This window comes from Patagioenas fasciata, chromosome 16, assembly GCF_037038585.1.
Source record: "Patagioenas fasciata isolate bPatFas1 chromosome 16, bPatFas1.hap1, whole genome shotgun sequence".
Taxonomy (NCBI): Eukaryota; Metazoa; Chordata; class Aves; order Columbiformes; family Columbidae; genus Patagioenas; species Patagioenas fasciata.
Genome location: NC_092535.1, coordinates 1656315 through 1670405, shown reverse-complemented (window position 1 = coordinate 1670405; position 14091 = coordinate 1656315). Strand labels below are relative to the sequence as shown.

Below are 14091 nucleotides of genomic sequence, written 5' to 3'. Positions count from 1 at the left end.
CTGCAGCTGAGATTAGAAAGTTTCCTTCTTTTTAATTTCCCAACCCTGGGAATTCCTTGCTGTCCACCCAGATTCTCTTTTCTCCATCTTCTCTTTATGATCTTTCCCATGAAGCCACAGTTGATCCTCGTCCTGCTCAGCCGTAGCGCAGCCTCACACCAACCTCTTGTGGCAGGGGTTGTGCAAAGGTGGCTCCATGGACGAGGTGGAAAGAGCACAGGCTCTTTTTTTCCTCCCTTAGCTGACATTTAAGCCATTTACTGTATTTTAAAAATCATCGTTCCAGAGCAAAGCTGCTTTACTTTATTTGGCATGGAGTTATCTGACCCCTGCACGTGGCACATAAGTATTTTCCAGGCTTTCCTCTCCCTTTTTCTCCCGTGCTCAGTGTCTCCCTAGCTGATTCTGCGTTGCTTTGCTGTTCGGGGTGGTGTCTGGGATATCTCAGTTTCACGCTGGCAGTGGATTTCCGAGATTTACAATCCGCCTCTTTTCAGGACACGCACTGATGTATTGCGTGGTGCTGGCAATAGCACTAATGGCTGGGTTATCCTGCCAGACACGTTGTCCCCGTCTTTATGCGCTGAGGGGTTTTTAATGGCTCTCCTTTTGCTCAGGCAGAAAACGACCATTAGCAAAGTGACAGAAATTAATTTTTCCAATGAGGTTGCTTGGCACACTGCTAAGGGCCAAGGAGCCTGAATCTGCTGATTGCAGATGACTTAATTGCTCTTTCCAAGAGAGATGAGAGAGGTGACTTGTGGTGAAGTTCATTCTCGCTTTATACTTCTCAGTTGCACCAAAGGGGTTTTTGTCAGAGTCAGTGGGTACAGACCCTGCCTTGTAAAAGCCCACGGCTTGGGCGGGCGAGGAGGAGCACGCTGGAGGAAGGCTGTGCCTGCATACGGATCAGTAACACAAGTGTTGGAGAAGAGGACCTGAGGCAGAATTCAACAGAGCAGCCCTAGATGATGACTTCCATGTTCCCAGGGCTTCAGCATCCTCCTGTCCCCGCAGCTGTAGTCCCGGTACACGGCCTCGTGCTTCATCGCTGTCTTCTCAGCTGGAAACAGCAGCCCCAGCCCGGCCCGTGGTCTGTGGCGGAGCAGATCCCGGCGGTGCGCGGCATCAGATAACTGCCGGCACCCTGCGGTAACGCCGTTTGCAGGGGGGTCAGGCGGGGTGAACCTGACGAGGCAGAGAGCGGTTACGGGGGCTGCAGCAAACGGCAGCCCTGACCCGGCCCCTGGCATCGCCCCGGTCCCTCGGCCTCCGCCGCTCCCGTCCTCGGCAGCCCCGCAGCCCCCGGGCGGGTCGCACAGTCCTGGCTCTCCCAGGGTTTAAATGGAGCTTGTTGATCTCCCTAATATGTAATTTGAAAGAATAAGAGGAAGCAAAACGGAGAAGGGGATAAATTGCCTCGGTCGCAGCTGCTGGAGAGTGTGGAGCTGCACAGTCCTGTGCTGTTGGAGAGGAGCTTCTCTGGGTGGCTTTCCTCCTATTTATGACACTGTTATTGTGAAATAAGTGCTCTTTATGAGTAGTTGCCAGAAGCCTTGCCTTTCACATAGCTCTGCGTTTGCTGGTACACATGGTAGCTAACTCTGCCAGTACATGCTGTCTCTGCAGGACATCCCTGTCCCTTTGCAGGTCTGGGGAAGCCAGTGTGGACAGGAGTTGTTCAGGCTGCATTGCTCCATAGGAAAAGACAGGGGCTCGCTTTGCCTTTGCACCTCCCTGTCCTTTCCACCTCTCTGTCTGTGTAAGGACACATCTTTGCTATGTCCCAGAAGAGCCCGTCGTCCCCTGGTTCGCAGGAACCACCTTTGATGGTCTCTTCAGCCTTATCTTTCCCTTGCATCTTAACTGACTCTGGTTAACCTGCTCGGCTTCCCTCTGGTGCTCACCACGGCAGGTCCAGGTGCATGGAGCTTCTCCAGCCTCTGACCCCACATGCCCCAGAGCGGTTTAACTGTTCGAGTACCTCCTGTCATTTTCTCTGAAAAACCCCCGCCGGGTTCATGAGGATTTGGTATCGTCCTTGCAGAACTGCAGCGGAAATTTTGGCATCTTTTTTTGCAAACTGCTGCTCCATCATGGCAGGCGCCTTCACCTGCCCTGCCTGCCCCTGACCTCAGTGCTCCTCTGAACGCTGCCGTTTGAATTGGTTGTTATAGCTTGTTGCTATTTCTTCAGCGCTTACATCTGTAAGGGTTTCAGAGCTGGACTTCTAAGGATGACCTGGTGGATCAGCTAAAACTATGTTTATGATGATGTACTTTTCACCTCTAAAATTGTGGGTCTGTACCGAGCTGGGCCCCCAGCGCACAGCTGCTCTTCAGACAGGGCTCTAGATTGCACAATGGCAGTGCAGGGATGTCAACAATTTATTCCGGTCGCTCGCCGAGTTCCCGAACTTCCAGCCCTTCAGTCTGTTTCGACACGCTCGCTGCTTACAGGAGGAGAAGCTGCCGATGGGACCAGGTTGGAACACAGCAACCATGTTTGTGAAACCCTCTGTAAATCCCCGGCAGGTACAGCGGGACAGGATCCCGTCAGCATCCTCGGGGCAATGCGGAGGCACCTGAGCCGCGGTATCTATTAATGAGACCCCGGCTGTAATGAGCACTGATGATTTATTGTAAGCAATGCGACTGGGAAGGATCCTTGGATCATCTGCTGTACTTTTGAGCCTGACGCAGACCAGAAAACGTCGATGGGTGATTTGTGCTGAGGGCCATAAACTTTGAGATAAAGCACATTTAATTCCTCATGCTGAGTGTATGGCACAACTTGATCAGCCGTGGCCTCGGCTTTATGCAGCCTGACCCCGTGTTCTCCTGGGCTGCCTCAAACACTACCAGAAGTGTCTGTGCTCTGCTGAGCCCTGATCCTGCTGTGATTGATGGCCCTGGGTATGAAGCTCACGGAGCAGAGGGGAAATGACCATCTGCGATGTGAACCTCGCCTGAGCAATCTCGTAAGGAAAAATCCTGCGGAGGCCTTGGCTGGGTGAGCGGTTCCCATGCACTGGTGGCCTCAGAGCACCCCGTGAGTTCAGGGGCAACTCGAGGAGGGGACACACACATTGCTGGTGCCTGGCTCCATCACTGGGTGGCCTCCAGCATGGCATGTGGGCTCTGCTCTGGCCACAGCATCTTTTCTCACTTTTGCCCTGTTTGCTAGCAGCAATTAACCATCAGCACCAAGCTCCTGTAAGATGGATCCTCTCGAACACCAGACCACAGGAACGTGCTCATCCAGTGCTCAGTAATGCCTGGCTGTGCTGTAGCTTATGGAGCATTTTACTTTGGTCCCATGAACGGCGTTCACAACCACCTGCATCAGTGGCGCAAAGCAGAAGTTTCTGGTTTCATTACTCAGTTAATCTCTTTTTTTTTTTTTTTGCCCATTTGAGGTGTAGCTTTGGGACTGGTGTATCTTTACAGAGTCTTAAGTGTCTGCTAAGGTGGCAAATCCCTGATGCCACTCCAACTAGATTTTTGGGACTGCAGCAAAGAGCTTCAGGTAGGACCACAAAGGTCATAGCGAGGATGTTGTTGGGCTCTTCTCCCAAGTAACAAGTGATAGGACAAGGGGAAACGGCCTCAAGTAGGGCCAGGGGAGGTTGAGGTTGGATCTGGGGAACAGTTTCTTCCCCAAAGGGCTGTGGGGCATTGGAACAGGCTGCCCAGGGCAGTGCTGGAGTCACCAGCCCTGGAGGGTTGGACAGATGGAGATGAGGTTCTCAGGGACATGGCGTAGTGACAGTGTAAGGTTATTGTTTGGACTGGCTGATCTTAAAGGCTTCTTCCAATTAAAATGATTCTGTTATTCTGTCTCCCCTTTGCAGTGCCCAATGGAATAAACCACTCCCCCCCAACTCTGAATGGGGCACCATCCCCACCCCAGCGCTTTAGCAACGGTCCTTCCTCCTCCTCCTCCTCCTCGCTGACGAACCAGCAGCTCCCAGCCACGTGCGGCGCCCGGCAGCTCAGCAAGCTGAAGCGATTCCTCACGACCCTGCAGCAGTTCGGCAACGACATTTCCCCCGAGATTGGGGAGAAGGTCCGGACCCTCGTCCTGGCATTAGTGGTAAGCACAGAGCGCTCTGGCGATGGGGTCCTGGCAGCCGGCGCCTGCCCGTGTTACACAGCATCAGCTGTTCGCGTCTTTACAGGCAGAGCTGTTGGCTGGGCAAGACTCTGCAATGTTTGTGCTCTCTGGTAAACTTGCTGGCTTCTTTTTTTCTTGTCTTTGCTGGGTTTCAAAAAGCTGTTTGTCCAGTGGCTTAGACATGGGCTTGGGTGCAGCTGAACTGAAGGAAAGCTGGAAGGATTCAGACAAAGCTTTTCTGTAAAGGCCACAGGCTGGTGCATTGGGCTGCTGGAAGCCATGGGCTATGCTGGACTTCTCCCTTTCCTCTCCTAAAGGAAACTTTTCACGCCTTTCAGAGGACCCTGTACCTTTGTACTAGGGAGGTGTTTTCTTGCTTGTGCAGATTTATGATTGCCTGACCCTGACGTCAGATCAGCTTACCCCGAATATGCTTCCATGCAGAGAAATGCCAGTTCCAGCTGCTGCTTCATTGGTGCTGTGCTGGCTTCACTGTGCTCAAACTCAACGGTGCTTTACTTGACGAGGCAGCCAAGTGTCACGGCAAAAGCAGGATCCTGTTGCTAGCAGGGACTCGCTCTGGAAAGCTGGTCCTTCTCTGCTCTTGAGTGTGTATAGAAAAATACAATGACACTTCAAAGATTTCATTTATGATAAGCAGTGATGTGTTTAATGGGCGTTTTTCTTCTTTATGGGCTGCCCTCGCATGTCTTCAACAGGCAAGGTTGGCTGTTGCGAAGGTCTGCACAGGATGGGAAAGCTGGTGAAGGCTGGTGTTGCGAAGCAGGAGGTCTGAGCTCCTGGTGTGCTGCTGCTTTGCGTGAGCGCGTGTCTGCCCACGTTTCTTACCAAAGATGTCCCTGCTCATGGCAGGGGTGGCTCTGGGGCAGCTTTGAAGGTCCCTTCAACCCAAACTATTCTACGATTCTATGAAATTACAAGCTGTCCATGTTCCTCTGACTGTTGTTCTCACCACGTAGTTACCTGTGACAATTGCTGCAGGTTTGCACATGCAGGTTATCAAATGCTGCTTGTTCCCGGGAGCACCCGGCCTGAACGGCCACAGGGGTGCAGGTCGGGGAGGACGTGCCAGTGGGTGAGCTGGTGTGGTTGGTGGGCCTGACCGGATGAGCTGCAGGGAGGAAGGTGCAGAGGACCGTGTGCCGCTCAAAGCAGCTGGAACCACTGTCTGGCTCCCCGCAGCCTGTCCCAGGCACCCAGCCGGGATGCAGGAGGTACCAGCGGGTCCCGCTGCCTCCCGGCTCTGGGAGGATGCTGGGCTGGGAGCACCCGGCTGTGCGGAGCGTTCAGCCCTCGCCTCGTGCCACGTTTCTGCTCCACTGGCCCGAGTCTTCTTGGCTGCATTAGGCAGGATCCAATGCAAATATTGTCAGTCCTGTAGTGACAGATGCAGTCTCCCTTCCAGTTCTGTTCATTTGGAGCCGTTTCCCACGTGTCTAAAAATAAGAACAAGTTGTCATTTCATTTCTTAATTCCTTTTCTCAGAACTCAACGGTGACAATTGAGGAATTTCACTGCAAGCTGCAAGAGGCAACCAACTTCCCCCTCCGGCCATTTGTGATCCCCTTTCTGAAGGTGAGAGGGAGCCGGGGGGATTTGCTGTTGCTCTGTGTGCCGGTCTGTGCCGCTTGGCAACGTGTCAGTGCTGGGAAAGCTCTCGTTTCAAGCCACACAGCAATTTTGTTGAAGTCCAAGACAGACTGCACAGACTGTAGCAGTGGCCATGTGGGACTGGCTTGAAGAAAGCTAATGTTATAACAAGTGCCACATATGTTTGCTTGTGTGTCAGGGATAAAGGAAACAAACCAAGTTCTGTTCGGCAGCTTCTGACCCTATAATCTTATTTGCACATGTTCAGATCTAGAACATTTGAGGTGCTGCCACACAGAGCTTGTGGTTAGATGCTGGGAGCACAGAGCGCTTCCCGTGACGTGTTTTTTGGGTGCACCGATGTCAGGTCATCCGCAGCTCTTGAGAAAACCCAGGTAAATCTGACAGTGCAGCCAGCAGGAGCTGGAGGATCCTGGGCCGGGGTCACAGGCTGCAGGTGTTACTGCTCGGAGAGGTTGTGTGTGCGGAGCAAACCTTCTGCCAGTGGCTGGAACTGCCTGTCCGCAGCCTGCATAAGCCAGAGCTGTGCTGGTTTTGCAGGCCAACCTCCCGCTGCTGCAGAGAGAGCTGCTGCACTGCGCCCGGGCTGCCAAGCAGACGCCGTCCCAGTACCTGGCACAGCACGAGCACATCCTGCTCAACACAAACACCACGTCCCCCACGGACTCCTCCGAGCTGCTGATCGAGGTCAATGGGAATGGGAAGAGGCACAGTCCAGACAGGTAAAAAAAAGTAGCTTTCATTGTTCTGCCAAGTTCTTGAAGTCACAGAATCCTGGCCTGGTTGGGGTTGGAAGGGACCTCTGGAGATCCCCCAGTCCAACCCCCCTGCTCACACAGGGTCACAGAGCAGATCACACAGGGTCACAGAGCAGATCACACAGGTGGGTCCAGGGGGTTTCAATGTCTCAGAGAAGGAGACTCCACACCTACTCTGGGCAGCCTGGGCCAGGCTCTGGCACCTCCCAGCAAAGAAGTTTCTGCTCATGTTCAGATGGAGCCTCCTGTGTTCCAGTCTGTGCCCGTTGCCGCTCACCCTGGCGTTGGGCACCACTGAACAGAGTCTGCTCCATCCTCTGACACCCACCCTGAGATATTTATAAACACTGATGACATCCCCTCTCAGCTTCTCTTCTGCAGCTGAACAGCCCCAGCTCTCAGTCTCCTCATCAGAAAGGTGCTCCAGGCCCCTCAGCATCTTTGTAGCTCTTCTCTGGACTCTTTTCAGTAAAGTCGTGACTTTTGTTTCTGCTTTGGTACTGTCAAAGCTTCAAGCAGCATCCAGGGCTAAAGTGTAGGACTTCATCACTCCCAACAGCTATTCTGGCTGTTGATAAGACACTGATGGTTGCTTCTCCTGCACTGTGTATTTGGATTGGGATCCTCTTCCTGGCAGGTTCTGTCCCAGGGGCACTTGTTGGGTAGCGCTGAAAGGCCCAAGCAGGAGAGCGGAGCGGTTCTGTCCCCAAGCAGAGGCACTGTCGGGGCTGGGAAGGATGCAGTTCATTTTCACCGCTTTTTCCAAGTTAAAAATTGTTATGTAATTGTGTGGAGCATGCCTCAAATTTATAAAAACTGTGAAATTTTAATTCGTTCATGCTCAGAAAGATGAATCACAGCACTCAGGCATCTTGAACTTTTTCTTTGACAGGGTCGTTTTGTGAATTTGTTCATGTTTGGTTTAGCTCCCTGCCTTTACCCTGCAGTAAAATCATCACTGCCCAAACTCTGCTCATTCCAAATCTGCATCTTTCCCATTCCGAGTACGTTCATGCGGTGCTAACGAATACCTCTGCTGGTGTGGTTGCAGAAGGGAAGACAGCAGCTTTGAGAGGGAGCCGCTGCCGACGGAGCCTCCGGCCAAGCGGGTGTGCACCATCAGCCCCGCGCCGCGGCACAGCCCTGCGCTCACCATCCCCCTGATGAACCCGGGGGGGCAGTTCCACCCCACCCCGCCGCCCCTCCAGCACTACACCTTGGAAGATATCGCCACCTCCCACCTCTACAGGGATCCCAGCAAGATGCTGGAGCACAGAGAGATGCGGGACAGGCACGGCGGTCTTGGTAAGAAAGCCTGGAGGGCTTTTAGTCGCAGGAGCTGTGGGGCTTTAGCATTGGTCACTCACACTCAGGACTGTGTAATCCTGGGAGTGTCTTCGGCACAGATTTTGCAGGAAATTCAGAGAAAACAACTAACCATGTGAGATTAAAAACGGGAAGATTGAGAGTTTGTGTTTCCCCGTGTACATGTAAAATCTGGAGGATGAGGAGGGAGGATGTGGCGTGTGAGTCTGGTGTAGCCAGCCCAGCAGGCAGGAGTGGAGGGCAGGGAAGGAGAAACAAGCTTTGCTGAGATGACTAAAGGAAGAGCGCACAGCCTGACCCCTCGCCCCGTTTCTCCCCGGGGTTGTGTGGGAGGTGGATGCTGTGTTTCCGACAGCACAGCCTGAATCACAAGCTCTGAGCCCCTACGGGTTTATAATGAGAGAACTGGCTCCCCAAGCAGGTCAGATCCAGAGCCGTGAGTGGATGTAGCGCTCCTGAGACAGTGGCACAGACAAGAATAAAAGTGCAGGCATGGAATTGCCCCTGCAGAGCCACGACCCTGAGATGTATTTACAATCCCAGCTATACATAGCTGGAAACACAGCTCTGGATTATTGCTTTGGGGCCACCTTTGCTCTGAAAGCTCTCTGTCCATCTCATCGCTCTTGTGGCTGCGGTTTGTTGCAGGTTTGAATGGGGGATACCAGGACGAGCTGGTGGACCATCGCCTAACTGAGAGGGAGTGGGCTGACGAGTGGAAGCATCTCGATCACGTAAGGAACGTGGGGAGGTGTGGGAAGCTCTGTGGGACGCAGCAGCCCCACCTGCTCCAATTTGTGATTTTCTTGTTGGTGCCATAGCCAGCGTTTTCAGGTGGATGGTGGGGAGGGCACTTTCCTGGCATTTTGCCTCTGCCCATGGTCAGTAGAAGCCAAAATTACTCTGGAAAAGGTGTCTGGAGCTGGGGAGCTTCTGCAGAGCACAGCAATGTGCCACCCTGGCTGGTGGAGCAGCCAAACCCACCCTTGTCCCTGCATGGGTCTCCTCAGCAGCAGCCCAGGCCAGCGCTGTACTGACAGGAGTGCACGTGCGCTGTGTGCAGAAAGGATATGGAGCTTACAAAATAAATAAACCCATCATTATTTGTTAAAGACTTCTTCCAGAGTGCCAGCGTTTTATGGGCCTCAACTGGGTACCAACAGCAAGACCTGGTACTTCTGGCAGACTTTCTGCAGTCTGCCTTTTCCCTCTGAGCAAGGCTGCTCATCCAAACACTTCCCTGGAGTGTTTCCCCCAAAGAGGACGCATTGAAATTCAGCTTTGATCACAGGTGCAGGGACCCTGTGCCCGATTGTGCTCTAAAGCTGATGTTCCATGGGGAGGTGGGGGTGTGAAGTAGAGGCCCTGTAGCTGAATATTGTGAGTTGGAATGTGGCTGTGGAGACTTGGCACCAGGAGCACAGCCAGCCCTTGCATGAACACGTTGTTCCCATAGGAAAGGGGGGGGTTTCACCTCCAACTTTAGAAGTGTGGCCCTAAAGCTGCTATGCTGAGCAAAGCGCCATGTGCAGGTATGATCCCCTCCCTCCCCTGGTGCTGCTCAGCATTGCTGCTGGGCCTGTGGGTACGGGACCCCATCTCACCCACCTGTTCGAATACTCCATCATCCAAAATACCGTGCTCAGAGCTCGTTCCTGTGAAATGACCTTGTGTTCTGTCTTCCTGGGATGGTCCCTCCGTGGTGCCTCCAATGGGAAATTGGGGAGATGATCTCGTGAGCGGGCAGTGAGGCTGAGAACATGTTCCTCCCCGCAGGCACTGAACTGCATCATGGAGATGGTGGAGAAGACCCGGCGCTCCATGACCGTGCTGCGGCGCTGCCAGGAGGCCGACCGGGAGGAGCTCAACTACTGGAAGAGGCGATGCAGCGAGACGGAGCCGCGCAAGGGCAGCGAGCTGGGCTCCCGGCAGCACAGCCCCAGCAGCTCCGACTCCATCGGCAGCGGTAAGCCAGCGTGGTTTTGAGCAGGTGTCTAATTACAGCAAAGCTTGTCACCATTCAGTTCTGGGCCCCTCACGCCAAGAAAGGCCTTGAGGTGCCGGAACGAGTTGAGAGGAGGGGACGGAGCTGGTGAGGGGCTGGAGCACAAGTGTGATGGGAGCGGCTGAGGGAGCTGGGGGGTTCAGCTGGAGAACAGGAGCTGAGGGGAGACCTTCTGATCTCTGAACTGCCTGAAAGGAGCTTGGAGCCAGGGGGGGTCGGGCTCTGCTCCCCAGGAACAAGCACCAGGAGCAGAGGAAACGGCCTCAAGTTGCACCAGGGGAGGTTGAGGTTGGATGTGGGGAACAATTTCTTCCCCAAAGGGCTGTGGGGCATTGGAACAGGCTGCCCAGGGCAGTGCTGGAGTCACCAGCCCTGGAGGGTTGGACAGACACAGAGACGAGGTTCTCAGGGACATGGCGTAGTACCAGTGTTGGGTTATGGTTGGACTTGATAATCTTGAGGGTCTCTTCCAGCTAAAATGATTGTATGACATTAGGCATAAAGTGATTATTACATCTAAGTTCAATACCTCAGCAGCTCATAAAGCTTTGAAGAGTGAGAGGTCACTGGACACCCGAAAGCTCCTGTGTGAGCCCCTGGAAGCAGCATTTGCTGACGCCTGAAGGTGCCTTTGGGCAGCAGCAGCTTCTACTGGTGCCAGGAGAATGACATCTTGTCACTGAGCTGGATCTGCTCACCAAACCGGGCCAAACTCATCCAAAGCTGAGAAAGCGGGGGTGAAAAGGCAGGGAGAGGTGGTTGGTTCCCTCCCTCTTCCCCTTCTAGTCTGCCTTGCCAAAAGGATTTTAAATGTCAAGCTCTAGTAATTCTAAAAATACTGAAGACTGCTCTAAGTGTAAGAGCTGCTACCTGAGTTATTAATTCTATTTTTGTATCATGAGTCAACTCAACTTTATGAAAGCTGACTATTTTTCCCATCCAGTGTGCAGGGGTTTCACCCTATACAAAAAACAATCTAAACTTAAACTGCTGATTTTGTTGGTTTGGATGGAGTTCTGACTTCCATCCAAACATATGCTTCAAATCAAATGCTGAAAAAAAACCCCTTGATCATTCAATAATAAAAATAGATGTTTTCTAACAACAGGGATAAATGTCAAACTGAAAATCCCAAGTGGATATATATTCAGCTTGTTTGTATACAAAATACAGAGTGAGTCCTCCTGCGTGTCAACAAGAACCATCCAAATCAGAGCCCAGCCCAGATTTAACTGCAATTGAACAAGTTTTGATAGTTCCCAGACAGCGGGAACCAGTGTTTCTTAGGAAAACAGTAACAAGCACACGAGCAGAAGGAACTAAAACAGAGTATGAGTCTGAATTTCTCGGAAACCAAGCGCTCGTGGCCCAGCTGTGACTGCAGGGCAATGAGCCGTGGGACACGTGTGACAATTGGAGGAGCATGGCCACTTTTAGCCCTCCTGTATTTAAGTATGCTGGGACTAATACACTTTCAACCCCAGGTTCTTGAAGGTGTTATATTTATATATGTATATATATATATTTTTTTTTAATAAATTGGGAAAGTTGTTGATGCTTTCTCCCCTTGTAGGCCCTAGGGGCTAATTTTTGAGCCCCGTTGCTGTTGTGGGAAGCTGCAGTTAAATATCAAGAAGCATCCCAGGTGTGCTGTGGGCTTAAGTAATCTCACCACCTTCCTGCGGTGCTTTGGGTTTCCCACCACCCTTTGACATAAGCAGTTTTTGTTCTGACCCTTCAGAAGGTGCTGCCCTTAACATAAACTTCTGGTCGTGTAGATGGATGTGCAAAGTTGCTGGATGGTGCAGATGTTTGATGGTTTATGTTTATAAGCATTGCCTGTTGTTATGAATTACCAGGAGATGGAAATGGGTTATACGGTGTCATAAATTATGCAGGGCCCTAATTAAATGTGGTAATTTATCATCTGAGTGTTTGATGAATGGCTTTAACTGTAGGAATCCTCTGCTTTGAGTTTTAGCTGGTTAATTCTGCCCTGCCCCACCGATGTGCCGCGGTACAGCCGGGAGCATGCCGGGCACTTCAGCAGCAATCGGGTGCAACGAGGCTTTGCCAACCTTTCCCTGTGTCTTTTATCCCAACAGATTCATTGCGGGATTTCAGCAGCAGGTCGGGAACAGGCTACGTCACTGAGGAGATATGGAAAAAAGCTGGTAAGTGTTTGCTGGTGACCTTGGTGAGGGATGCTGCTGGATCGGCCCAGGTCAGCACAGATACTGGGGGTTCGCTCTGCGGAAAGGGGAGCACCCAGCTGCAGGAAAGCCCCAGGATGTGCACATCTGGCTGCCAACCCCGCCAACTTGGGTTTTCTGAAGGGCTCTGCTCCTTCTGTGCAGCGGGAATCCCAGGGTGGTCATGACCGCGTCCCTTCACCCCCTGCCCGTGGGCGTCCCTGCCGCAGGTGACACGCTGCCACGTCCTGGCAGCTCTGTTGTCTCTCCGAGGCTCCTCGGGCGGGTGGGTGAAGCTGCTGTTTTCTTCCAGAAGAAGCCGTGAACGAGGTGAAGCGCCAGGCCATGTCGGAGGTGCAGAAAGCGGTGGCGGAGGCCGAGCAGAAGGCGTTTGAGATGATTGCCTCCGAGAGGGCTCGGATGGAGCAGACCATCGCGGACGCCAAGCGCCAGGCCACCGAGGACGCTTTCTTAGTGATAAATGAACAGGAGGAGTCTACGGAGGTAAGGTGGCCGGGGGCGTTCTGAGAGGGGACTTCCGAAGGCTCCCAAAGTGTCCACGTCCTGCCCAGCAGTGACCCAGAGCCCGCAGGTCCCCTGTCCCTTTCCCTTTGGAGAGTCTCTCTCCAATCAGTAACTCAAAGGCCGCACTGATACCCCAAAAAACCTTTTGATTTTAATGGGAGGGGAATCAGCCTAATTAAGTTACTAAACCTCGTAACACCTAATGAGACATTTGCATGTTGGAAAAGAAGGGACGACTCTTAGTTTGTCACAGCCAGTGACACGTGCCGAATGGGCGTCTCTTAGAGAATTTCTTTCTACTCCTCAATCCTTAATTACCTTCGCTGTTCCTTAACTGGAAGCTCACTTTGTTAAGCTTTCGAGATCTCAGCTGGACTGGGCAGGGAGAATTACACAGTTAATCCCTGCACCACCACAGCCCAGCCACATGTGGTTTGCTTCTCATTTTATTTTCTCTGCACAAATGCAAGAGCAGAGGCTTTGCCAAGCAAAAATCTGACGGGAACATGGAGTTAATGTCTGTTGGGACTGTGCTGGGCTTCAGTTCACCCTGCTGACGGGGGCTCGGGAAGCTCTGGTGCCGGTAGGTACTGTGTAAATACGAGGTGTTATTACAGAGAAAGATGTCTGTCCTGTGGTATTTCTGATTAAGTCACTGGAGGTTGGATGCACCGGTTGGTAAACATATGATGAGAATGGGTAGAACTGCTCGGGAAGCCGGGGAAGAAACGAGACAAGCAATGATTTCTGCACAGGGCAAAATCAGGGAAATAACCCATGGAGCGATACGGGGCCTGGGGAGCACCCGAGCATCCCCTGCCCGCACGGTCCCCGCAAACCCCAGAGCCCTTCTCAAAAGCCACGTTGAAAAGCTGTCGTGTATTCTGGTACACGGTGTAACCTTTGAAATACAGCTTTAAAACAGTGCTTGAAGTATAAACAGCTGTGAAGCGGTGACCCAGTTTTACAAGAGTTACCACAGGGTTTTTTTTGTGGTCCCGCTTCTCCTGGCGGAGCGAGGAGCCTCGGGAATGCGCTGGCTCCGGAGCAGCTCGTTCCTGACCAGCTCGCTTTGGTGCTTCGCTACCAGCCCGTAAATCACCGCCAGGAGCTGGTGGCTCCAGCACAGACCCTGGGTGTGGGGAATCCCACTGCCCTTCCTCGCAACAGGGGCCAGCATCTCCCACCCCCTCGCTTTCCTCCTTGCCAGCGTTTTGCTCGCAGTGGCAGCCGCAGCGACCAGCCCAAGCTGTGTGGTTGGGCGGGATCCGAGGCCGGCAGGCTCCGGCAGAGGCTGCTTTTCTGCTCGCCCTGCCCGGTCTGTGGTTGCTAACGCGGAGTCCAGCTGCAGGAAAGCTGATCCCTGCGCTCCCGTCCCGGAGCAGCTGCAGCCGCTCCCGGCGCTGGCCCCGAGCCCCACGCAGCTCGGGAGGCGGTGGCACCGGGAACCCACCAGCTGATGCCTCTCCCGGTTGCCAGAGGGGCTTTGCTCCGCTTCCAGATTGAAGTCTGGGCTCCGGCAGCGCTTCCACCTGGC

The 14091-nt window shown here is 53.1% G+C and overlaps 1 protein-coding gene across 5 annotated transcripts in view; it reads left to right on the top strand.

Annotated features, from left to right (window-relative positions):
- The window catches only part of CBFA2T2 (CBFA2/RUNX1 partner transcriptional co-repressor 2), a 62079-nt gene that overhangs the window by 44673 nt on the left and 3315 nt on the right, over nt 1-14091 (top strand). For 4 of the 5 annotated variants that reach the window (XM_065849664.2, XM_071815506.1, XM_071815507.1 and 1 more), the window contains exons 3-10: nt 3854-4095; nt 5623-5712; nt 6289-6470; nt 7558-7811; nt 8481-8566; nt 9609-9798; nt 11943-12011; nt 12343-12533. In XM_065849664.2, coding sequence (XP_065705736.2) covers nt 3854-4095; nt 5623-5712; nt 6289-6470; nt 7558-7811; nt 8481-8566; nt 9609-9798; nt 11943-12011; nt 12343-12533 — 1304 coding nt within the window. The remainder of the gene's footprint in view (nt 1-3853; nt 4096-5622; nt 5713-6288; nt 6471-7557; nt 7812-8480; nt 8567-9608; nt 9799-11942; nt 12012-12342; nt 12534-14091) is intronic. The other variant, XM_065849665.2, reaches the window with a different exon arrangement.